General features: G+C 39.3%; 1 protein-coding gene across 1 annotated transcript in view; it reads right to left on the minus strand.

The window, feature by feature from the left end:
• Nucleotides 1-25,000, minus strand: part of Cog4 (conserved oligomeric Golgi complex subunit 4) — a 204,862-nt gene that overhangs the window by 121,466 nt on the left and 58,396 nt on the right. Inside the window, exons 5-7 of the mRNA XM_068388278.1 lie at nucleotides 18,373-18,566; nucleotides 16,053-16,209; nucleotides 12,372-12,504 (exon numbers count right to left, since the gene is read on the minus strand). Coding sequence (XP_068244379.1) covers nucleotides 12,372-12,504; nucleotides 16,053-16,209; nucleotides 18,373-18,566 — 484 coding nt within the window. The remainder of the gene's footprint in view (nucleotides 1-12,371; nucleotides 12,505-16,052; nucleotides 16,210-18,372; nucleotides 18,567-25,000) is intronic.

Here is a 25,000-nt window from a genome sequence, read left to right on the forward strand (position 1 = left end):
ATACCAAAGATTGGCGCCTAGCTTCATTAATGGCACGACGGAACTATGCTCTAAACTTTTTGTATATTATCAAAATATTTTAATTATAAAATAAATTTTTGAATATACTTACCCGGTGAATATATAATAGCTGCAACTCTGCGGCTCGACAGAAAACACACTCAAAAAACTCGCGAGCGATCGCTATGAAGGTTGCGGGTGTGCCCACCAGCGCCAACTGTCGGCCAGATACCACTCTTGTATGTAAACAAAACCTTCAATTCTTCTCGTCCCGCTGTGTCTCTATTGGGGAGGAAGGGAGGGTCATTTAATTTATATATTCACCGGGTAAGTATATTCAAAAATTTATTTTATAATTAAAATATAATTTTTAAATATTTAACTTAGCCGGTGAATATATAATAGCTGATTCACACCCAAGGCGGTGGGTAGAGACCAGAGTTAATTATGTTTACAGCGTATAAGCTAAGAGTTTTTTCATTTTGACAGTTATCAATATAACAAAACCAAAATATATAGGTACCTGGTAAGGAAGTTGACTTAGACGATTACTCTGCCTTGTAAGTCTGTCTTCCTCACGGAGCCCAGCGATCCTCTTAGGATGCTGACAGACTCCCAGGAGCTGAAGTATCAAGGGCTGCAACCCATACAACAGGACCTCATCAAACCCCTAATCTGGGCGCTCTCAAGAAATGACTTTGACCACCCGCCAAATCAACCAGGATGCGAAAGGCTTCTTAGCCTTCCGAACAACCCATAAAACAATATTAAAAACATTTCAAGAGACAGATTAAAAGGATATTGGAATTAGGGAAGTGTAGTGGTAGAACCCTCACCCACTACTGCACTCGCTGCAACGAATGGACCCAGTGTGTAGCAGTCCTCGTAAAGAGTCTGGACATCTTTTAAGTAAAATGACGCGAACACTGACTTGTTTCTCCAAAAAGTCGCGTCCATACTACTTTGCATAGATTTATTTTGCTTGAAGGCCACGGAGGTTGCTATATCTCTAACTTCGTGCGTCTTAACCTTAAGCAAACATCGGTCTTTCTCATTCAAGTGAGAATGAGCTTCTCGTATTAAAAAAATCTGATAAAATATGACAAAGAATTCTTTGACATAGGCAATGAAGGTTTCTTAACTGAGCACCATAATGCCTCAGATTTTCCTCGTAATGACTTAGTATGAGCTAAATCGAACTTAAGAGCTCTAACAGGACATAATACTCTTTCCAGTTTGTTGCCTACGATCTCTGATAAGCAAGGAATATCAAAAGATTTAGGCCAAGGACGAGAAGGCAGTTCATTTTTGGCCAGGAAACCAAGTTGAAGTTAACAAGTGGCTTTTTTCTGTAGAAAAGCCAATGTTCTTACTGAAGGCATGAAGTTCACTGACCCTTTTAGCCGAAGCCAAGCACACTAGGAAAAGTGTCTTGAGGGTGAGATCCTTCAGGGAGGCTGAATGTAATGGCTCAAACCTGTCTGACATGAGGAACCTTAGGACCACGTCTAAGTTCCATCCAGGAGTTGCCAAACGACGTTCCTTAGAGGTCTCGAAAGACTTAAGGAGATCTTGGAGATCTTTATTGTTGGAAAGATCTAAGCCTCTATGTCGAAAGACCGAAGCCAACATGCTCCTGTAGCCCTTAATCGTGGGAGCTGAAAGGGAGAGAACCTTTCTCAGATGTAAAAGAAAATCTGCGATTTGGGCTACAGAGGTACTGGACGAGGACACAGATGCTGTCTTGCACCAGTCTCGAAAGACTTCCCACTTCGACTGGTATACTCTAATGGTAGAAGCTCTCCTAGCTCTTGCAATCGCACTGACTGCCTCCTTCGAAAAGCCTCTAGCTCTTGAGAGTCTTTCGATAGTCTGAAGGAAGTCAGACGAAGAGCGGGGAGGCTTTGATGGACATTCTTTACGTGGGGCTGACGTAACAGATCTACCCTTAGAGGAAGACTTCTTGGAAAGTCTACCAGCCATTGAAGTACCTCGGTGAACCACTCTCTCGCGGGCCAGAGGGTAGCAACCAACGTCAACCTTGTCCCTCCGTGAGAGGCGAACTTCTGCAGTACCTTGTTGACTAACTTGAATGGTGGGAATGCATATAAGTCCATAAAAGACCAATCCAGTAGAAACGCGTCTATGTAGATTGCTTCTGTATCTAGGACTGGAGAGCAAAAGATTGGTAACCTTTTGGTCAACGAGGAGGCAAAGAGGTCTATGGTGGGTTGACCCCAAGTAGCCCAAAGACTCTTGCCCACGTCCTTGTGGAGGGTCCATTCCGTGGGTATCACCTGACCCCTCCGACTGAGACAGTCTGCCAAGACGTTCAAGTCCCCCTGGATGAATCTCGTCAACAGGGAGATGCCTCGAATTCTTGACCATAAGAGAAGGTCCCTTGCGATCTCGAGCAGCGTGAAGGAGTGTGTGCCTCCTTGCTTGGAGATGTACGCCAAAGTTGTGGTGTTGTCTGAGTTGACCTCTACCACTTAGTTTCGAAGACGCTTTCTAATATCATCAAGGCCAAGTGGACTGCTAATAGCTCCTTGCCGTTGATGTGCATGCTCTTCTGACTCTAGGTCCACAGACCCGAGCATTCCCGACCGTCCAGGGTCGCACCCCACCCCAAACCCGACGCGTCTGAGGACAACACGTGGTTTGGGTTCTTGACTGCTAGGGATAGTCCCTCTCTCAGACTGATATTGCTGTCCCACCATTCCAGGCATGCCTTTATTGGTTCGGAGACTGGGAATGATACCGTCTCTAATGTCTTGTCCTAGTTCCAGTGAGAGGCTAGATGGAACCGGAGAGGCAGAAGGGGTAGTCTCCCTAGTGAGACAAACTGCTCCAGGGATGAGAGAGTCCCTATGAGACTGTTCCAACTCCTGACTGAATAAACGTTTTCTTTTCAGCATTAGTTGGACTTCGAGCAGGGCTTGACTGCGAATCTCCATCCCCAAATATAGAATAATCTGGGATGGGATCAGTTGGGACTTTTAGGTTGACCACAAGTCCCAACTCCCTGGCCAGACTCAACGTCCAATGTAGATCCTGCAGACAGCGAAGGCTGGACGATGCTCTGAGAAGCCAGTCGTCCAAGTACAGGGAGGCTCGGATCCCCGATAGATGGAGGGATTTTGCCACATTCCTCATGAGCCTCCTAAACACGAGAGGCGCAGGACTGAGGCCAAAGCACAGGGCTCGAAACTGGTACCCCACATTCCTGTAAACAAACCTCAGAAACGGTTGGGAATCCGGGTGTATAGGAATGTGGAAGTATGCCTCCTGAAGGTCGAGAGAGACCATCCAGTCGCCTTCCATAAATGCTGTCAAGACAGCCTGGTAGACTTCATCGTGAAGTTTGTCTTGACAATGAACACATTGAGCGCACTTGCCTCTTACGTACTCCTGCAGTGAACATGGCTGCCAAATCATGGAGCCATCCCTGAGGGACTTGTTCCTGCAGAGAACGTGGCTGTCAGATCATTGGAGCCATCCCTGAAAGCCTTGTTTATGCATGACATAATTGTACAGCAAAACTTCAAAGGCTCGAAAACAGCTGTGAAGTTGACCTGTAAAATCTTGGAGCGTCTCATGGCCAGGCGCCAGGGAGAGTCTATGAGGTTTGAGAAGTCTATCTGGGCAGAGGCAGGAACTCCCAAGCCGAGAACTTCTCTCGTGTCATATCAGACTCTCGCTCTATAAGCCAGTTTAAAAGAAGGGAAAGCAAAGGCTGTCTCCCCCAAACTCCTCCTGGTGATAAACCAGTCGCCTAGCAAACGTAAAGCTCTCTTAGAAGAGCGAGAGAGCACTAGCTTATAAAACAACGGCTTCGAAGTAGCTAGGCCTAGTGTAAGCTCTGACGTTTAGGCGAACGAGGAGCAGCAGTTACAAAAAGATCCGGACAAAGAACCTTAAAAATCAGCATGATTTATTTAAAATCCATAGAGGGCTAAGCAGCTTTAGGCTCCTCTCCGTCTGACAGAGTCCTCAAGGGAATATCAGTAGGAGGGGGAACAGCAACTTCCTCATCTGAAGGAACCTTGTCCGATAATAGCTGAGTCTCAAGCAAGGTAGAGACCTACCGTGGTGGCAATGCTTTACAAGCAGAGTCCACACGCACTGGTGCATTAGTAGCGGACCAGGACGCAACGTCATGTAACTGCTTGACAGTCTGTGAACTGTCAACAACAACAGGTGCGAGAGACCAGGACGCAACGTCATGTAACTGCTTGACAGTCTGTGAACTGTCAACAACAACAGGTGCGTGAGGACGCACAGCGTCCACTCGAGACTGCTTTGACCGCCTAGACTGAGCAGTCAAAACAACTCTAGAATGCGGAGGTTGACGCTCAGCGTCAAAACAAGTCAACTCCGATTGTTAGCGAACGTCCTGAACGTCAACAGGAGCATCAGCAAGTGGCCTAACGTCCAAATGTGGCTGAAAATCCACACGAGACCGCATCGAGTGTGGTTCTAAACAACCTGACTGACGTGACTTGGCTACGCCAACGTCAACAGGACGCACAAAGGAACGTTAGGGTGGCTGAAAGCCAGGATCTCGATGAGATAAACGGCTAGGCTCAACGGACTTATCGGCAGAATAGTCTTCCATAAGGGAGGCAAGCTTATTCTGCATGTCTTGCCGTACAACCCATTTAGGATCAACGGGAATGGTTGCGGTAAGAGACGAGGGTAACGTCTGTGACCGCAAAACCTTGCCTACAAAAAGACTCTCGGAGTCTGTGTTACGCTTTTGTTAGGCGGCGAGCAGTCTTCCGATGACTGCATAGGGTCAGAGCTGTCCTAATGGTTAAAACCAGGACGCTGGACCTGTCCTGAAAGGACTGACTTTCGCTTAAAGGGCCTCGAAACCTTGTTCCACGGTTTCTTATGCGAAAAGCCTTCGGATGACGAGGAGAAAATCGTCTTTCTCGCCTTATGGTAGGGGTGATCTTGGTAAGATACACCCGATACCATAGAGGGAACGTCTGTTCGCTGATCAAGGCCTCTCGAACCCAATCGTACGACATTACTTCTCCCCTGGGCTTGGGAGCTTGCAAGAGGTCCCGGACTAGGCGAACGAAAGGCACGAACAGACGAACCCTCGGTCGCAACACTGATAACACTTTTCGCAATATCACTTTATCACTACGATTTTCTGTTTTGCACTTATTTCACTGAAATCGAATTTTTTAACAATTCACATTAGGTATGAAAAAAAACTGATTTCTACCTGAAGCACGCAATTCTACCCTCATCAAAAGGTTGTAATTGCGAAATCAGTCGTATAATGCAAGCACATTAATACCAGCAAAAAACAGTAAACATATTTTAAGATAAAAAAAAAATCAGTGGCTGGGGAAGAGACTAAACACTAGTTCATTCAAAACTACGTTTTCAATCTCTCACCGTACATTGCCTTGGGACGAGAATAAAAAACTAAAAAAAACGTTTTATCCTTTCTCCCCGTACAAATACTAGGGACGAGAGTAACTCGAGAACAACGTTACCCGCTTGGGACGAGATAAAGATCGGAACGTTTTCTCTCCTCTCTCTCCCTCCGTCTCTATCTCTCTCTCTCTCTCTCTCTTGATTTCGCACCTAAGAGAAGAGCCCACTTATGTTTCGTCAAAAAAACAGGTTATTTGACCAAAGGAAAAAACTGAAAGGTTTTTCAATTAAAAAGTTCCTTTAAAATAGAATTTAAAACATTTAAGCTTTGAAAGAAGAATGAACAAAACGTCAGAATCGATTTACTCTTTCTGCAAAGTGAAACCGTGATACTCTCTCTCTATCGTAACGATAGAGCGCAAACTGCGTAGCATAAATAACTAAACGTTAGTTCATCTTTGAAACAGTACGAAGACTATTCAAAGAAAATCTTTCATAAAATATCTATTAAAAAATATTCATTTAATAAGTTTTAAATCATTAGCTCTTTAAAAGCTATTTACGATTGAAAGGGCTCAACGTTGTTTAACTTCGGTTTCCAAGTTAGGACCGCCTACTCTCAGGAAAGGTCGCATATAAACAAATCATTAAAATTTATTTTGATGTTTATTATAAATGGAAAGCTAATCGAAGAGGCCTAATAAAGGCGGTTGAGATATAAAATATATAGAGGAAAATCTATAATTAATTTATAACGTGATAAGATAATTGCTAAAAGCCTAAACACACTTCCGTCTAAGGGAAGGGTCGGCCATTTAAAAGTCAAAGAAAGTCCATACTCTCTTTATCATCAAAAATTAAATCTATCCAAAAACAAGTTCAAGATTTAAGATGAAGATAAAACACCTGCACTGCGAAAGCTCAAACCAAAATGAAGTACTTCACCAAATATGTTGAGAAAACTCCAGGTTCTACAGCGAGTATTGATACGTCTTGTCGTCAACGTCGACAGAGAAGAATTGAAGGTTTTGTTTACATACAAGAGTGGTATCTGGCCGACAGTTGGCGCTGGTGGGCACACCCGCAACCTTCATAGCGATCGCTCGCGAGTTTTTTGAGTGTGTTTTCTGTCGAGCCGCAGAGTTGCAGCTATTATATATTCACCGGCTAAGTTAAATATTTAAAATTTTCCTCAGTACGGCGTCTACGCAATCTAGTCAGAGATTTTCTGGTGGCTCTGTGCAAGACCATTAATTCTCAAGACCATCACGGGATTGGTCGTCGTTCAAATAATTCAGTGGTTTTGGGAATGGAATTAATTCCTGATGTATGGAGAGTTCCATTCAGTAAGTCTATGGCATCATCAATACTTTCAAACTGTTTTGCACTCCCCTCGATTTCACTTAGCTCACAAAATTTAACCCAATCTGCCTACTCAAGATTCTATTGTGGCGATCTTTTCCAACTAGGGTTGTAGCTTTACAAGTGGTAGTAATAACAACAAAACAACAATAATAATAATATGTATACCTACATACAGTATATATATATATATATATATAGATATATATGCATATATATAAATATATGTATATATATATATATATATATACAGTAGGGTCCCGAATCATGCGTGTTCGAATTATGCGATTCCCCATTTATACGGCCGGTAGTTTAAAAAAAAAAAAATTGTTTCTGCAAAGCTGTTCAAAGTCTGCAAGTCAAGCACTACAAAATATATCAAATCTATTGTCTTTTTAGGTATATTGGTTGCCCTAAATACAGTGCTTGATAATAAATGTAACCAAACGATATTTATCTTACATTTTATTAACATGATTTCATAATAAATAGCCTCTTAAAGGATAAAATTCCATATCAACAATGAAATCAACTTTTAACTATGCGAACCCAGCTGACAAAATGTAAACAGAATTGTGGTTACATTCTCGGCAATCTTTATCTTTCTCTAACCTTTCGATAATTTTAATGGTATTGTTAATGAAGGTATATTCAAGCATTATTTTTATTTAGTATAGAATATATAAAAGCTTTAGTTTTCCCTGTGGGTATTCAAGGTTTTCACACGTAAGCTGGGTTCGTTTGTCGGCAGTGAATAGCGTAAATTTCGGTAACAAGTCGGCAATATTTTGTCATCTTCTAAACAGTATAGATTTGCTTTACAATGATTTGTTTTGTATAGTACAAGGTGTAATTATAAAATCCTCTCTCCAAGAGAGAGAGAGAGACTCAAATCAATCTCCCTCTCTCTCTCTCTCTCTCTCTCTCTCTGTGTGTGTAAGAAATAAAATCTTAGTTCACATATTACAACCTGAGTTTAAGAATTAAATTAACATGACTATTATTACTTGCGGTGATCATTTCCTCGCTTCAAGTGGTACAAGAAACAAAAACAAGGCATTCGATTACAACAGCTGATCTCTCTCTCTCTCTCTCTCTCTCTCTCTCTCTCTCTCTCTCTCCGGTGTTATTATTATTATTATTATTATTATTACTATCCAAGCTACAACCCTAGTTGGAAAAGCAGGATGCTATAAGCCCAGGGGCTCCAACAGGGAAAAATAGCCCAGTGAGGAAAGGAAATAAGGAAATAAATAAATGAAGAGAATAAATTAACAATAAATCATTCTAAAATAAGAAACAACGTCAAAACAGACATATCATATAATAAACTATCAACAACATCAAAAACAAATATGTCATAAATAAACTATAAAAAGACTATGTCCGCCTGGTCAACAAAAAAGCATTTGCTCCAACTTTGAACTTTTGAAGTTCTACTGATTCAACCACCCGATTAGGAAGATCATTCCACAACTTGGTCACAGCTGGAATAAAACTTCTGTGGATGAAGAACCCAAAATAGGTTTTATTAAAAAGCGTCAATTAAATATAAAACAAAATTATTAAACCGAGTATAAATCCATTTCAATCGTAGCTTAAAATATGACATCCGATTTCGTCAGCAAACCACTATTTTTAGGAAACTTCACTTTATTCTAGAAAATTGCTACTATTTAAAAAGTTAATTGTGCTTTAAGAAAACCCTGTACTTCTGTTTTAAATTTCGTTAATGTTTTATAAATCGAGTATTGCCGACTTATTTTTGTTTAACTTTTGGCTGTGATCAGATCAGCTGATGTCTAGCTCTCGCTCTCAAGAATATGAGCGTACGAATTATTGGAATTTACTTTAATTCCAACCTTATTTATATTTAATAAACAAAACAATTACTCAAAACTCAAAACAACTTACATCAAATAGTAGATCCATAGTAATACTATGTGATATTGCCCTACATTACCCTTTTCCCTAGACATGTCCTAAGATACATAATAATATAGTTCACTCATCACAAGGTAGATGTTGAAGTCTTCCAAAATTGTCGTAGTTCTGGGTATTGAACGTTTAGTTTTGTTCACAGTTAATATTCTATGAAAATGCCGGCCTTTCCACTCAGTACTTTTTATTGGAACTGTTCGCCGTGGCTGTGGTAACCTCGGAGGTAATTTACTTCTTACCTTTGAATGGTAAATATTACGCACGCGCGAACTTAAGGCCTATTAGGCAATTACTAATTTAAGTCATTTAATTCATGTTTAATTTTATTATTCATTTTACTTATCATTAACGCTAATAGTTACCATACTAAGTAGCATTAAGTTATTTACTTTTAATTTATTACGAAAAATAGGTAAAGCTTCGAGTCAAGCTAACGACCAAATGGCTATTCCCCACAGTCGGACACAAATATTTACGTTAACTGTAATCCTTATAAGGAAACAGTTTTGCTTTCCATTTCTTTTGCAACTCGTACCCCTATAATTTATTTTTGGTTTCTAACAGAATACAATAACAAAGCATTGTTTATACCATTTCTTAACTTATTCAAACCATCTATACAGTACAGGTAATATTACATAAGCACCAATGTCTTATAACCTATCATATTTATTGTTTATTACATTTAAAATCATCATCTCTCTCTCTCTCTCTCTCTCTCTCTCTCTCTCTCTCTCTAGGATACCTTTCACTAACCCCCTCATTTCTTACCTCTCTGTCTCTCTAACAAATGAAATCTTTGTTGTTTCACAAAGTTCAGTTTTATCAAAAATCAAGCATGATTCAATTTTCCTTACTTCTCCAATCTCGCACCTTCTCTATCATATCGAACGTTCTAGCGGTAACCTAATTGTTCGATGACTTTAAAAACCGGCCTGGGACTTTCTTCTTTTACCTTTTTTTCCAAATGGTTCCATAATTGAGGTGGGTACAAGTTGACTTATAACTGCAGCTAAGAAAAGTATTTTGAATATGGAAAGGACAATTATCTTTCGTAACAGTTTAGAATTATCGTAAATTACCATACTGTTAACAGCGGCTCTTTGCTATTATTGATAAACGTATGAAAAAAGTTTTCCTGCTTTGCTACGATTTTAGGAATTTATATGGATACGGTAAGTAAAATATTTGTAATAACATAATGTTTACTAAATGCTTTTAATATCAATAGTTATCACTTTGATCATGTGTGTTTAATGCGTTCGTTTGTTTATTATGATCGAAGATGGAGCGTACAGTAAACAAATGGAAGGTTTCCGTTTCAGGCGGCGTCATAAAGGAAAACGTTTTTTTCATTTATTTCAAAGTTCTAAAAAAATTAAGTAGAACAACATTGGTAATAACAAAATCATCTTATAAAACTAACCTATACAAAGATGTGTAAATGCGTTCGTTTCTTCGTTATGATCAGAAATAAACGTAAACAAAACAATGGTCGTCATTTTTCATTGTGCTTTTTGGCGTGTTTAGGAAACTCGTGATATGAAATCTCCTTTATTTTGATAATTTAGGATTTTCAATGATACAACATAAGCTACTCTATACAGTGATGGTTTTGCTATTCACCAGTTGTCTTATACAAAAGATATGACAAACATTAAAATTTGTCTGTATTTTGGGTCCTGTTATAACGAGAAATATACGGTGTCTACACACATCCTGGTTGTAACTTTAACCTTTTTTTCAAGTTATTAGAACTTTAAAGTATATTAAATGTTTGATTTATTTACAAAAACAATTCGATAGTATAAAATAATACAGTATAGTATATAGAAAGTATTGGAAATGGGTGGTAAACACGTTTGAATAGGCAAGTTGCTGGTTGCCATGGCCCAAATATAATTATTTCTATTAGTTGTGTTTCAAAATATGCGATTTTCCATTTATACGAGGTCATTGATCGACCAAATTCTCGCATAATATACTGTGTATATATATATATATATATATATATATATAAAAATGAAAAGTCTGAAAAGTCGCATCATGCCGGTTGCTTCAACCCCTCCTCCCTCCTTTTGACCTCAGGAAAAAATGTGAAATTAAAGTCAAAGTAAGAATGAGTGTCTCTCATGCAAGCTGTCACTAGCATTTATAATAATATATAATGCACAAATTCACATAAAATGTTTAGAACATTTTATCTACTCATACAAAATAAGAAATTTGAACTATGAGATGAAATAAGTGACAATAATTAATAATAGTTGTAAATGAACTGCATGAAAACTATAATAGCTTATAACACAATGGGGCTTATGTAATATTCACTATAAAGATGTTTTGAGTAAGAAATTATATAAAGAATACTCTTTGTTATTCATATTTGCGCATATTCTCGAGTGGCAGCTAAAGATCAACTGAACAAAACCAAACGTAAAACTAAAAATAAAGTCAGCAATACTTTATTATTAGAATGTACCTAAAATTTAAAACAAAAGTACAAAAATTTTTAATTGCAGCGCAATTAACTATTTAAAAAAATAAATTCTATAGAATGTAATAATGTTGTTTGTTAAAAATACTGGTGTCCTGACAAAATAGAAGGCCAAGTTTGAGGCTACAATTGAAAATGGACTTATGCAGGGTATAGTTTTTTTGTGTTGTAATTAATACACTTTTTAAGCAAACATTTTGATTTTTTACTGCTATATGTAAGTATTGTATGAGAGAGAGAGAGAGAGAGAGAGAGAGAGAGAGAGAGAGAGAGAGAATATATCAGCGATGAAATGGAATGCTCTGTTTTTGTTTACCTTTCTTTCGCCATACGAAGCAAGGAATGGCTCACCACAACTAACGATTTATCGATGTTAATTTCATTCTTAATCTCACGGTTGTCATATATAATATTGCATAGTTAATACAGTTATTTATTTTAAGTAAAAACAGTTAAATTAGTTAGAAAATGAAAAAAAAGGTTGGTGACCTTTAGTTAACATTAGACAAACTTACCATGTATTATTGTGGGAAAAATTTGCTTAATGACGGGTTTGCTGGAACGAATCCCATTGTTAAACGAGGGGTAACTTGTACTACCTTTATAAAAAAAGCTGTAAAACTATAGGTATAAAAGAGTGAATACCAACAGTTGAACACATAAATCTGTATCATACAACTCCGAAAGAAGCAAAGGTGTTTGCAAAATAGCAACAATACTGTATTACTGCACCATACTTTTTCAGTGCAACACAATAAAATTGCAGGTTGGCCCGTTTTGTAAAAGAAGTAAATATAATTCAGCAGTATTATTTAATACTTCCAAAATATCCCAGCATTGTTTACCTTAGCCTGGGTAACATCCTGTAGTATGCACATTCCTTAAAAAATATAAAAATTTACAAAACATAAAAAGATAACAGATAGAATAAGAACCATGGAAGGTCAAATGGTTCAGGATGACCTGTCACATTAGTATATGATATTAAACAAAGGGTCTTGTACCCTGAAGTAAATTATAATATCTAGCAGAAAATTCTATGCAAAATCATTAAGACTGCAGTAATGAACATATGCTTCCAGATAAAAAATTATTCTAACTGTTACCTTGTGCCAAGAGTCAATAACTTCATGGGATTTACAGTCAAATTCCACGAAAGAATATTTATTCTAACCTTATTGAATCTCTGACAGCTGATACAACAGCATCTAATCGCCTGTGTCTTCTCATTTCTGACACAATTCTTCCAGCTTGACGGTCACATTCTCTTTGCAGCATTTCCAACACTAACGACAAATGGCCAGGACCTAAAAAACAAACACTTGCAAGAATAAATCAGTAGAGTAATGGAACAATGAAATTTCAATAACATTTATCATTTCAATACTTACCAGGTAGTTATCATATAGTTCTTTAATCATTGAAACCATTAACTTTCCAACCTCTAACAAAAATTCCTGATTTTAATAAGATTTACTTTTATATTCCACTGTTTATATTGCTTCTATTTGAAGCTGTGTCAACATCTTGCAAAATGCTTCCATCCCTGGGAACCACCATCCTATGTGGTGGTTGATGCCTACTAAGTACTGTATTGATATGACATAATACATCACTGATCAGTGAGGAGGAAGAGGGCTACGTACATGAACATCAGGCGAATATAGAAATAAATGTAATCATTAAAATTCTGCTTATTTTTATGAAACTTCCCTGATAGTCATATTACTGATTCACACACTTTGACAAAGGTGGGATAGTGAAGGATAGAAATGGAAAAGTAAGAATCTAGATTAATAAATTTATCAACCACTCAAGACTAGTTTAAAAGGTAACCAATCCTTACCTAGAGCTCCATGTTTGTATCATTAGGAAAAATACAAATCACTTCCAAATTTGTCATTTGTTCCTTCACTAATACAAATCCTCAATATTTGTAGGAGGGTGGAAGTCCACACCATTCTGGCTTATCGGCATTTGACCGTGTTTTCTCCGTACGTGTTCTACACGTAATTGGTAGGAACCCTTACAAGTCACTAAATACTGTGCTACGCAGGGTCAGTGGCCTACACAAGCTGCGTGCTTATTATACTAGCACTGTGACTGGTCCAGGTAAGAGTTCTCCGAGTCATCAGATTTTTCCAAGGGTACCATGGACGTTAACCAATCCTACCTTGCCAGGGGGTTTGGGGACGTAACGAGTATATTTATCTATACTTTACCAGGTTACACAAAGGAATGGGTTCTAATTGCAGACAGCGGAGGTCAGCTTTGCAGAGTACCAGAGGCAGTCATTCCTGGTCATTCATCCCAGACTTAACCATGGTTAAACTCTGCCCTCCCTCATCTGCTATTTGTCCATCAAGGAGCCTGAGGTTTTTAAACCATTTATTGTGTAACAACCACAGGATCAATGGAGAACGTCCCCAAGTTCTTGTGGGGTCACATCTTACAGGAAGGGGGCGGTGAAGGTCATTTGCGCTTTTACATGCCTGCTGACAAGGCCTACGACACAGAGTAGTCTTATAAAATGCCAGGGCGTACTCCTGCCCCTAACATTATGAGCTCTCGGGCTCTTCTATGAACAGAAGAATCAGGATTCAATGCTTGGTCCAAGAGCTTGCGAATCCAAGCAGAGAACGTGGTCTTGATGATCCTTCTCTTGACCTTCCCCAAGATGCTGAAGAGTGCTGACACTAGGGGGCGAGCTCTTATAGTTTCCTTGGGGTAGGGACTCCAGTTTCTCTTTGGCATAGAAACCGTTGATCTGGATCATTGATCATGCTGCAATCACTCCCAGAACTAAGGGTTTGGATTTTGGGATCTGAGCTGCCAGAAACGAGGTCGAGTATTACCTGGTCCATTGCCGTAAATGAGAAACATTAAGGGCGGGTCATGGGGTTCGCCAACTCTCTTGGTCAAAGCCAACACGAGCAGGAGACCTGTCCTCGAGGTAAGGTGAATATTTGCTGCTTGGAGTCCTGGGTCGTAGGTGGCACCCTTTGGGGAGCGAAATACGCGAACCATGCCCCGTGGAGGTCTCCCTTCCGACTAAGGGTCTGTAGTCTCAGAACTCTGTATGAGGATGGGCAATGCTGACATGGAGAAAAGGTTAATTCCTTTTGGTCTGAAGGCGAGGCTCAAGGACTAGCGGTGGCCCTTCATTGCAGACCACGAGAGAAGCTTTCCTCCCGAAGATAAACAAAGAACTTCTCTAATGCTGGAATAGTGGCATCGAGGGGAGGGATACCCCTTCCATGATACAAACTACAGTCTACTTGGCTTGGACAGCCAAAGCAAAAGATCTATGCAGGTATTCAGACATCCTTTTCGCATCTTGTTGCAGAAAGGACTCTATGAGCATGGAGGAGCTGGATAGTCTCCAAGTGTGAAGCCACAGTAAATATACAGCTTTGTGAAAGATGTTCAGAAGTGTCTGTAAGAGTCGCTGAGGGAGTTCTTTCGGGATTTCCGTCGGGAGTTGCAGATGACTCAATGGGCATGACAAGTCTGCCGGGCAAGAAGAGCAGACAAGCATGTCTGCACATGGATCTCCATCACAAGCAAACAGCAACATCAAACACACTACTGTATGGATAAAGAAGAAAAGACTAAATTAGACAAGTCAAGATGCAGAGTACGTCAGCATTATTCAGCAGCTAAAGTCAAAAGTGGCTGCTCAGTGGATTGTCAGGTGGGCCTGGCTAACCCACCCTCTGACAGTAACTACCACCATCTCATTATAAAATTTAACAGAAAAGTTCCAGCTTTGCTAAAATTATATTCCTATCTAAGTGCGATGGTTTGTATCCCTGTAGGAATAAATGTGAATGTAATGCAGCTAGGAACCAATGGGATACTACAATGAATATTTTTTACCAGCTACAATGTGCCAAACAAGATGTTATCAAAAGAGAAGAATACAGTAAATTGGAATGAAGTTACAAAAATTAGACAGCTAATTATTATTATTATTATTATTATTACTTACTAAGCTACAACCCTAGTTGGAAAAGCAGTATGCTATAAGCCCAGGGGCTCCAACAGGGAAAATAGCTCAGTGCGGAAAGGAAAAAAGGAAAATAAAATATTCTAAGAAGAGTAACAACAATAAATATCTCCTATATAAACTATAAAAACTTTAACAAAACAAGAGGAAGAGAAATAAGATAGGAGAGTGTGCTCGAGTGTACCCTCAAGCAAGAGAACTCTAACCCAAGACAGTGAAAGGCCATGGTACAGAGGCTATGGCACTACCCAAGACTAGAGAACAGTGGTTTTATTTTGGAGTGTCCTTCTCCTAGAAGAGCTGCTTACCATAGCTAAAGAGTCTCTTCTACCCTTACCAAGAGGAAAGTGGCACTGAACAATTACAGTGCAGTAACCCCTTGGGTGATGAAGAATTGTTTGGTAATCTGTGTTGTCAGGTGTATGAGGATAGAGGAGAATATGTAAAGAATATGCCAGACTATTCAGTGTGTATGTAGGCAAAGGGAAAATGAACCGTAACCAGAGAGGAGGATCCAATGTAGTACTGTCTGGCCAGTCAAAAGACCCCATAACTCTCTAGCGGTAGTATCTCAACGGGTGGCTGGTGCCCTGGCCAACCTACTACCTGTAAGCAGGGAGATACAAAAAGGGCATGAAAGTAAAAGGTCTAATCTGATCGAGCAGGTGCAAAAGCTGTGGCCCAGGAAGGGATACTGCTAAGAGCCTTTGGTAACATCTTACAGTAGCAAACTATAATTGGTAACCCCAATGTGGCTTCAAGTATGAAACTTCAAAACAATACAGTATAAAGATCATATAAAAAACATAGAAAAAGACAACTAAATGAAAAATGAAAAATACTAACCATAATATGTTTCAATAATTGGCTGCCTGACTTCAACAGTTCTTGCAATTCCCTCAAAAAGTAAAGTTATGGTGTCAGCCCAAATGACATGTGAACGCTTTTCTTTTGGGCCAAGATTTTGGGCCTTTGTTAGATTCTGAGCAGTTTTCTCTTGAATCTAAAAGAAGAAAAACTCATCTAATTAAGCTGAGTAAATTTAAAGATATTTTATTTATATTCTGGACATCTTAAAAATTCAATCCAAAAATAATATTTCATTATTATATCAGATACACTTTATAACATACATAAGTCACTTTTTTTAACCCCTCCCCTATTATGAGGTACACTGTGTGTCAAAACATGCCAGGTACAATGGTACATAAAGTACCAGAAATGTCATTTACAAATATAAACTTATTGAAGTTAAAATCATTTGTTTATCCTACCAAAGAGTACAACATATGGTCATTTATTGCACCGAAGGATACTTCACTAAAAATAGCTCCTCCCCTTGATTTTAGCCCCTCCCTTTTTCTTCAGCCAACCAACAAAGACTGGGATTCTAGCCTTTCTCATTTTTTATTAGGTAATCACTATTTTAGTGTGTTTTTGTGTTACCATGCATAATCACACCACTATTGGCCAACGGGGACATTCTCTACATAAACCCTTACTCTCACCAACCCCCAGACACCACCCAGTTTAGAGATGTAACTATCCTTACATCTCACCCCACCACCAACTGAGACACTTGGGAAATTTCCTCCATATTGGTAGCACTGATCACATTTGTAACCCTGATAGCTGCAGACAAGAGAGACGACAACATTTTTTTTCTTGTTTCCTTCCTTATTTTCATAATCATCTCCACAAAATAATATTATCTTCATGTATTTTATACATATAAACAATGTGTGTGTATATATATATATATATATATATATATATATATATATATATATATATATATATATATATATATATATATATAAATAAATTTATATACATATATCATACAGTATTAGTATTGTTCATTGTTTTTGCAAAAAATATTTATCCTACTGTAATTACATGTATTCCCATTTACTGTATTGACATTCTACGCAGTATTTGACATGTAAGAATGAACCGGACATTTCCTAATTCCAGGCCCTTGAAATACCAAAAACAATAGATCAATGAGAACCTGTGTCACAAGTAACGTTGGGTTACCAAATTATAAACCAAGAATTACAAATGAACAGTTTTCTCTAATGAACTAAATCTATCAAGTCTCTCTCAAGTACGAATGTCTCTCTCATGAACTAAATTTATATTACGCCACTCTCTCTCTCTCTCTCTCAAGTAAGAGTGTCTCTCTTATGAACTAAATTTATATTACGTCTCTCTTGAGTACGAGTGTCTCTCCCATGAACTAAAGTTATATTAAGTCTCTCTCAAGTAAGTGTGTCTCTCTCATGAACTAATTTTAAACTCCTTTCTCTTTCTCTTTCTCTTTCTCTCTCTCTCTCTCTCTCTCTCTCTCTCTCTCTCTCTCTCTCTCTCTCTCTCTCTCTCTCTCTCTCTCTCTCTCTCTCTCTCTCTTTTATATATTTATAGACTAGGCTAATATAAAATATAGAATGAGCCTTTGCATAACTTTTTTGAAGATAAAAATTATAGTGCATATTCTCTCTTTCTCAGAAATAGCAGTTTTTTTTTTTTTTTTTTTTGTCATCAGAAGATAAGTTTTTATTAATCGTATGTCATACAATTACACATTATAGCAGACTTTTTTGCCAAAAGAAACCAAGAGATATTTTCTTTACTTTTATTTATAACACAAGGTCCATTACCAATGAGTTGTTTTCGTGGAATTATTACACAATCAAATAATCATATTAATATGAATATACCGTAAAGCTGTTTTATGCAGAGAATTGCACATAAAATAATATAACAAAAAAGATTTCTGAAACTTTATTTTTTTTAAGCACTTCACATGGAATATAAAGAATACTTAAAAAAAGTACTAGTATATTAAAGTGTCATGTTTTTCTGTTATTTAGTGTAAAATACAATAGAATAAAATTAAACTTTTGAAAAATTTATATTGTTATCTGCAGTAATATAATTACAGGAAATATACAGTGGTTTATCATGGAATAAGTGAGCATTCATATCCCATGGTGATAAATCTCGTATGGTGCTATAGAAGGGGGGAGCTCGTGCCTCACAATGAAGGAGTTAAAGAAAAACTAAATTACCATTCTAAAAACTACCAGGGAGTACAAATTCATGTATTCAATACGGTATTCCAGTAAGGTACGTTTAAAATAATGCCATGTTTATTACTTACTTCAGCACATAGATAAGTTGTAAATTTCTTAAGACCTTCCTCATGTTTATTCAGTAGTGGAAACAATTTGAAAAACCTGTCAACACTAGCCATGTCTTCTCTCTTAACAGCATCATCAAATTTGCGAGTTATCGTAGCACTAAGTTCTCTTTCAGCTTGGCGAAGGCGATCAAACCACGTTTCAACGCTTTCAGCTGAAAAAAAAATCCAAGAAATTGCAATAGGACATCAAAATATGACAAATTTGGAGACAATTCGTGTTTTTCCCATCTATACAAACCTTCATCCTTTACATTGGGAGATATAACAACGAGGCTGGAGAATACAGCAGTTAAAACTTTTACAAAGAGGTGCAAACAGGTGGCTGGTAGTTACCTGGCCGGGAGAGGGGAAACCCTGCCTATCTGCCTGCTCACTGAATAGTTACTTTGATTGTAGCTGGGACTTTCTAGGGGGTAAATTATGGTAAAAAAGTATGAGTAAAGGACTCAGGTTTGTATAGTTAGGAAAATTAAAAATTATCTCCAAATTTGTCATTGTTCCAGTACAAATACAAATCTTTATCCTTCACAAAGGAGACTCATCCTTAGGTGGGAGGAAGGCCCCTTCCAACTGGCTGGAAACTTATCCCGTTACCAAGATCTCAGACCATTTTAAGTGGCGCAAAGCTATGATTTCTTTACACCTCCTGCACTGTTGGTTTGACAATAACAGCAGATCCATGGCTCATGTAACATAGGATGCATAATATCTTGTTGTATCAAGACCAAGACACACACACACACACACACACACATATATATATATATATATATATATATATATATATATATATATATATATATATGTACATATATATATATATATATATATATATATATATATATAGATATATATATATATATATATATATATATATATATATATATATATATATATATACAGTATATATATATATATATATACAGTATATATATTTATATATATACATATATATATATATAAATATATATATATATATATATATATATTGTGAAGTCCTGTGCGAGGGAGTTCTACCCTCCAAAGGACAACTTAACAGTCATAATTCTTTTAGTTTGTTTTTCTTGGTAAACAGCTTGCTCTCATGGATTTCCTCGTCTATGTAACTTAAGAACAAGCCTCAACTAACAAAGGAGGTCTGGATTGCGTTACAGAGACCTCCTTGGCCATTAACTTGTCAGGCGCTTAATTCTTACCTCTTCCCAGGTCAGCCACAGAGATACGCCAGATGTGAGAATAAAGGTTCTCATAGACCGGGGCATCGAAGTCCACAAAGAAGAAGACCCCTGGTCATGATTGGCCAACACGCGGAAAAATAAGGAGGGGTCACAAGATGCCATTGGCCCTCAAAAGATGAAGACTGCCCTTGGAAGTCAAGATTACCCAATCAAGAGAAAAAGGGGATGGCCCAAAAAAAATCTTCACTGCGGAGCCTAAGGCTGTGAGGGTAGAAGAAACCAGTTCCAGTCCGGAGGCCATACAAGAAACAACTCTTCCCAGCAGCCAGTGCCTGCGTCCCCCAGGACAGGCTCTCCCCCCCCTGAAACCTCCAAGAGGCTCGAACTCCGTCTGAGTCAAAGAACACCCTCAAGACGAAGAAAGGAACCATCTGCGTTGACGTCCCAAAGAACACTTGATGTGCCGAAGTTTTTTAAGATAAGTACTGACACCTGTGCGAGGGAGAATAAATAAGTGCCAAAAGTTGAAAAGGGTTGCATGGATGGGAATTCCAAGGGAGTGAAGCTGAGGGATAATTGTGGGGATTAGTTTCTCGTAATAATGTGATACCCTCTTCGCAACCAACATCATTTTGTTTTTTCTTGTTTTATGTTACAAGTTTTCTTAGGTCAAGTAATAACAGTTTCTTTTTTTTGTTGTTGTATAAAAATTGAAGTGCGAAGTGAGGGTTTTTTTTCTTTTGTTGTCGGGGGCACATAGACAGATTGCCAACATTATTTTCATTTGTTTACGGGATCACCCGTGCACTTTTCTTACCATAATTATTCATTTGACATTTGTGTTCTGCAGTTTATTTTACTGAGTGATTTCGGAAAATAGAAATTAAGTGATACCTTCTTTCTTTTATTGTTATTTGTGCATCTGAATGTATTTGGATTGCTAGAGAGAATTAAGCTTAGTTTTGTCTTTTCGTTTTTTTTACTGTAATCATTTCTCGATTTATTAACCATAAACTCGAAAACACATTTTGCTTTATTTGTCAATTGTAAGTTATCTCCTTAAGAGGTTTACGATCATTTCCTTTTTTTTTTGTTTGACTTAAAATTAAACTATTGTATTTCGATTATTACAACAGAGTTTCTTTTGTCCGTGAGTTAGACTAAGGTTGAAACCAAATTGTTCCTACACGAATTAAAACTATTCCAACGAGGTGCAGCTCCAAAATAAATGATTGAGCTCGGGTGTTTTTGAACCGTTAATAATATTAACAGGTTCAGTCATATACAAGAATTTTGAGTGTCAATTAGTCACTCTGGATTGACACGAAGTCACTGTGTCATGTGAAGAGTCCGATTGATGCTTTCTTTAAAGATCGTAATCTGCACAATTACGTCACATCTTTAAAGTGGGGGCCTGTGTCCGGGATATTTTTTTTTTACGTAACTTTTGTTCATTTTCTTTTATGTTGGAATATAGTTTGTTTTAGCTTTTGCTAATTGCTCCGGAAACAGTTTTTGTTTCGGAGTTTCTTCGGTTTGTCGGAAATTTGATTTCGAAATCAGTGTGGTGATCTTTGATCTCGGTTGTTATGCAACCTGATTTGTTGTGTTCTGTTGATTTCATAGTGTAAAATTGGCTGACCAGAAGTCTTGATTTTTTTTTCTCTTCTTTCTCTCTTTCTTTTATCAAGCAGCAGTAAGTACATTCAAGGTTCAAGGTTCAAGGTTCAAGGTTCAAGGTTCAAGGTTCAAGGTTCAAGGTTCAAGGTTCTATCGTTTCAGTCATGGGAGACGAAAATTCAGATAGAGTTTCTAGGTTCCTAGAGGAACCGAATGACTTTTTGTTAAGGCAACTCTTCCCAGCAGAGCTAATTGAAGTGAGCTCACGTGCAGATTATATCCAAAATGCAGATAGAAAACAACAGATTCTAGAGGCCTTAGAGAGAGAATTTAATAGGCGTCAGGAAGAGCGTGAGTTGGAGATAGCAATTGAAGATAGGGACGAAGATCACTCCATAACCCGAGAACACTCTGTTATGGGAGGAGCAGCAGCAGTGCCAATGTTACCATCAGCCATGTCATCAAGCCAGACTGCCTACCGAACTTCAAGTCCAGCTGAAGTTGAATCTCATGAAGTAGTTCAGAGGTCAGAAGAGTCGTTGAGTACGAGAATGAAATTTAGAGCAGCTGAGCTCGAAATTGACTCACTGCGAGCTCAGTTGAGGAGACAAGGTCAGGATTCAAGACCCCCAAGGGCACAACCCATGGGAGGATTTTCAGAAAAAGATATGGCAGGACTCCTTCCATCCTATGATGAAAAGAATCCTGAAGGCTTCTTCCTGTCGTTTGAGAGAGTACTGAAAAGTCACCAGATCCCAGAGGACGCCTGGGCTCGCCTGTTGCCCATAAAGTTAACCGGGAAAGCAGTGGATGCGTACAATGCGGTATCCGACCCTGTTGCACACGATTATCGCCGGGTAAAGGCCTGGATCTTGAAAATTTTCGAACTTGTGCCTGAGGCTTATCGCCAGAAGTTCAGGAACTTGAGGAAAGGATCAGAAAACTATGCAGAATATTGGAGACAAATGAAGATTAGCCGTGACAGGTGGGTGGAGGCCTCTCTTGGAAATAACAAGACTTTCGACAGGATAATGGAGCTCATGGGATTAGAACAGTTTCTGCTAATGTTGCCACCAGCCACTCGGCAATATATCGAAGATCGACATATCACTGACCCTGATGAGGCTTCTATACTGGCAGATGAGTATACACTGAGGGAAAAGATCAGGGGCTCTTCTGGCTCAAGATGGTGCCCTCCTTCATTTCAGCCAAACCAGCCTTCCAGGCCATTTCGGGGTAATTGGAGCCCCAGGGGGCCGGCACCATCGTATCCTCCATCAGAGAAAGGAGTAGGCGGAAACCCTACACATGGCAGTGCTAAAAACACTGGAAGTAAGAACAATGGAGCCTACCCTTCGGCTCCCCAAGTAAGACAGTGTTCCTATTGTCACAAACTCGGACATGACGTTAGCTGCTGCTGGCTCAAAGGAAATTATGGACCAGGGGGAAAGAAGTTCTCTAATCAAAATCACAAGAGGGACGACCAAGCACTTAATGTTAATGAGGTTATGAGAAGACAGACATCATGCCAAGGGATGATGAAGAAGAGAGACATGGCCATAAGGCAAGGACAGGAAGCCTTCATTCATGCAGGATCTGTGTCTCTGCAGGACCAAGGTACCAAGCCTGTACAGATAAGGATTATGCGTGATACTGGAGCTGAGCAGACTGTCTTGCACAGAGCAGTCTTACCCTTCGATGAATCGTCCACCTTGGGAGAAACTGTCATGGTTCGCTACATTAAGGGAAGAGAGGAATTGCCCTTATATGCAGTGACTGTAAGCTCTTCTTTTATTTCCGGTACATTTCCAGTTGCTTTGGTGGATGAGGAACCCATGCAAGGGGTACAGTTATTGTTAGGAAATGACATAGCTGGACAACGATGTTGCACAGCATCATGTCAAATTCATGCTGACAAGAATGAAGGGGAGGTGAAGATTGAACAAAATGAATATCCAGCATGTGCTATTACCCGTGCTAGTACCACTCAACAGAAAAAGGACAGAGATAATGTTCCTACCGGAGTGCTTGTGGGTACTTTTCCCCAAATGCTCAGGAGAGTGGTGCAGCCTGGTTTATTACGTTCAGAATACTCGAGGGAGTCGCTCATTGAGGCTCAGAAACAAGACTCAGAACTTGCAAGGATAAGGGATGAAGCTGGATCCCTGAGCGAACTCGAGGCTGAACCCTCTGGTTACTATTTAAAGGATGATGTCCTAATGCACAAATGGCGGCCTAAGAAAGTGCCTGCTGATGCTGAATGGACCATTCTATATCAGGTGGTAGTGCCACCACAGTATCGAGAGGAGATTTTAAGGTTGGCTCATGAACAACCAATGGGAGGACATTTAGGAGTACGCAAAACGCGTGAGAAAATTTCCCGGGAATTTTATTGGCCAAATTTGAACAGAGGAGTTGCAGAATATTGCCGTAGTTGTCACTCGTGCCAAGTGATAGGTAAAAAGGATCCAAATCATCGAAAGGCACCATTGCAACCCATCCCAGTGGTGGAAGAACCCTTCTCCAAGATCATCATGGATATTGTCGGACCTCTGCCAAAGACAAAGAAGGGAAACACCCATTTGTTGACGCTAATGTGTGCGTCGACGCGCTTCCCTGAAGCGTACCCGTTGCGGACAGCGACGAGTCCCAATGTGTCGCGGGCTCTGGTACAGTTCGTGACCACATTCGGGTTACCAAAGGTTATTCAAACTGACAGAGGTAGTGTCTTCATGTCGAAAATCTTTGAAGGCACCCTTAAGGAGTTAGGAGTGCAGCACATAATGTCCTCTGCTTATCACCCACAGTCTCAAGGTGCTTTGGAAAGGTTTCATGGCACGCTCAAAAATGCATTACGTGCATACTGTGAAGACCAGACAACACGAGATTGGGACACAGGCGTGCCGTTCTTGTTGTTTGCTATCCGAGATTCATGGCAAGAATCTCTGGGGTTTTCCCCCTTCCAGCTGGTCTTTGGACATCAAGTGCGTGGACCTCTCAAACTTTTGAGGGAGATATGGACCCATGAGGAACAAAGTACTAATGTGCTAGACTATGTGGTGAAGTTCCGACAACGCTTGCACGAGGTCTGCCAATTGGCTCATGAAGAAATGAAGAAGTCTCAAGAAAAAATGAAAGCCTGGTATGACCAAGCAAACAGGACAGAAGCACGACAATTCCAAGTAGGAGATGATGTGCTCATCTTTCTACCTGTGCCTGGTAGTCCCTTAGCGGCCAAGTACCAGGGGCCATATAAGGTCGTGAAGAAGCTCAGCGAATTGGATTATGTGGTAGGGACACCGGACCGAAGAAAGGAACACCAGGTGTGTCACGTCAACATGATGAAACCATATGTTGTTCGGAATACCAGTGGTAATGCCACTGCCCAAAACCCATCACCAGTCACTGGGCCTGTTCATGTATCAGTAATAAGGAGACAGGTACAGCAAACAGAAGAGGAGGAAGAACAGAACCCTCAAGGTGAAGAAGAGGAGGAAGAACAGGATACTTCTGGGGAAGAAGAGGAAAAAACCAGTTTCAAGGGCATGCCACTCGAAGCCCGACTTAAGAATTCGGAGGTTCTCAGAGACTTCAAGACCAAGGTCTCTCACCTAGCTCCCCAGCAGCAAGAGGATGTCCAAGCTTTAGTGGAAGAGTACGCAGTGCTGTTTCCTGATGTTCCCAGCCGGACAAATGTAATGGAGCATGATGTGGACGTGGGAGATGCACGCCCAGTCCGTCAACACGCGTACAGAGTATCACCAAAGAAGAGAGAACTGCTTGGGAAA

Source organism: Palaemon carinicauda, chromosome 15 (assembly GCF_036898095.1).
Source record: "Palaemon carinicauda isolate YSFRI2023 chromosome 15, ASM3689809v2, whole genome shotgun sequence".
NCBI classification, from domain to species: Eukaryota; Metazoa; Arthropoda; class Malacostraca; order Decapoda; family Palaemonidae; genus Palaemon; species Palaemon carinicauda.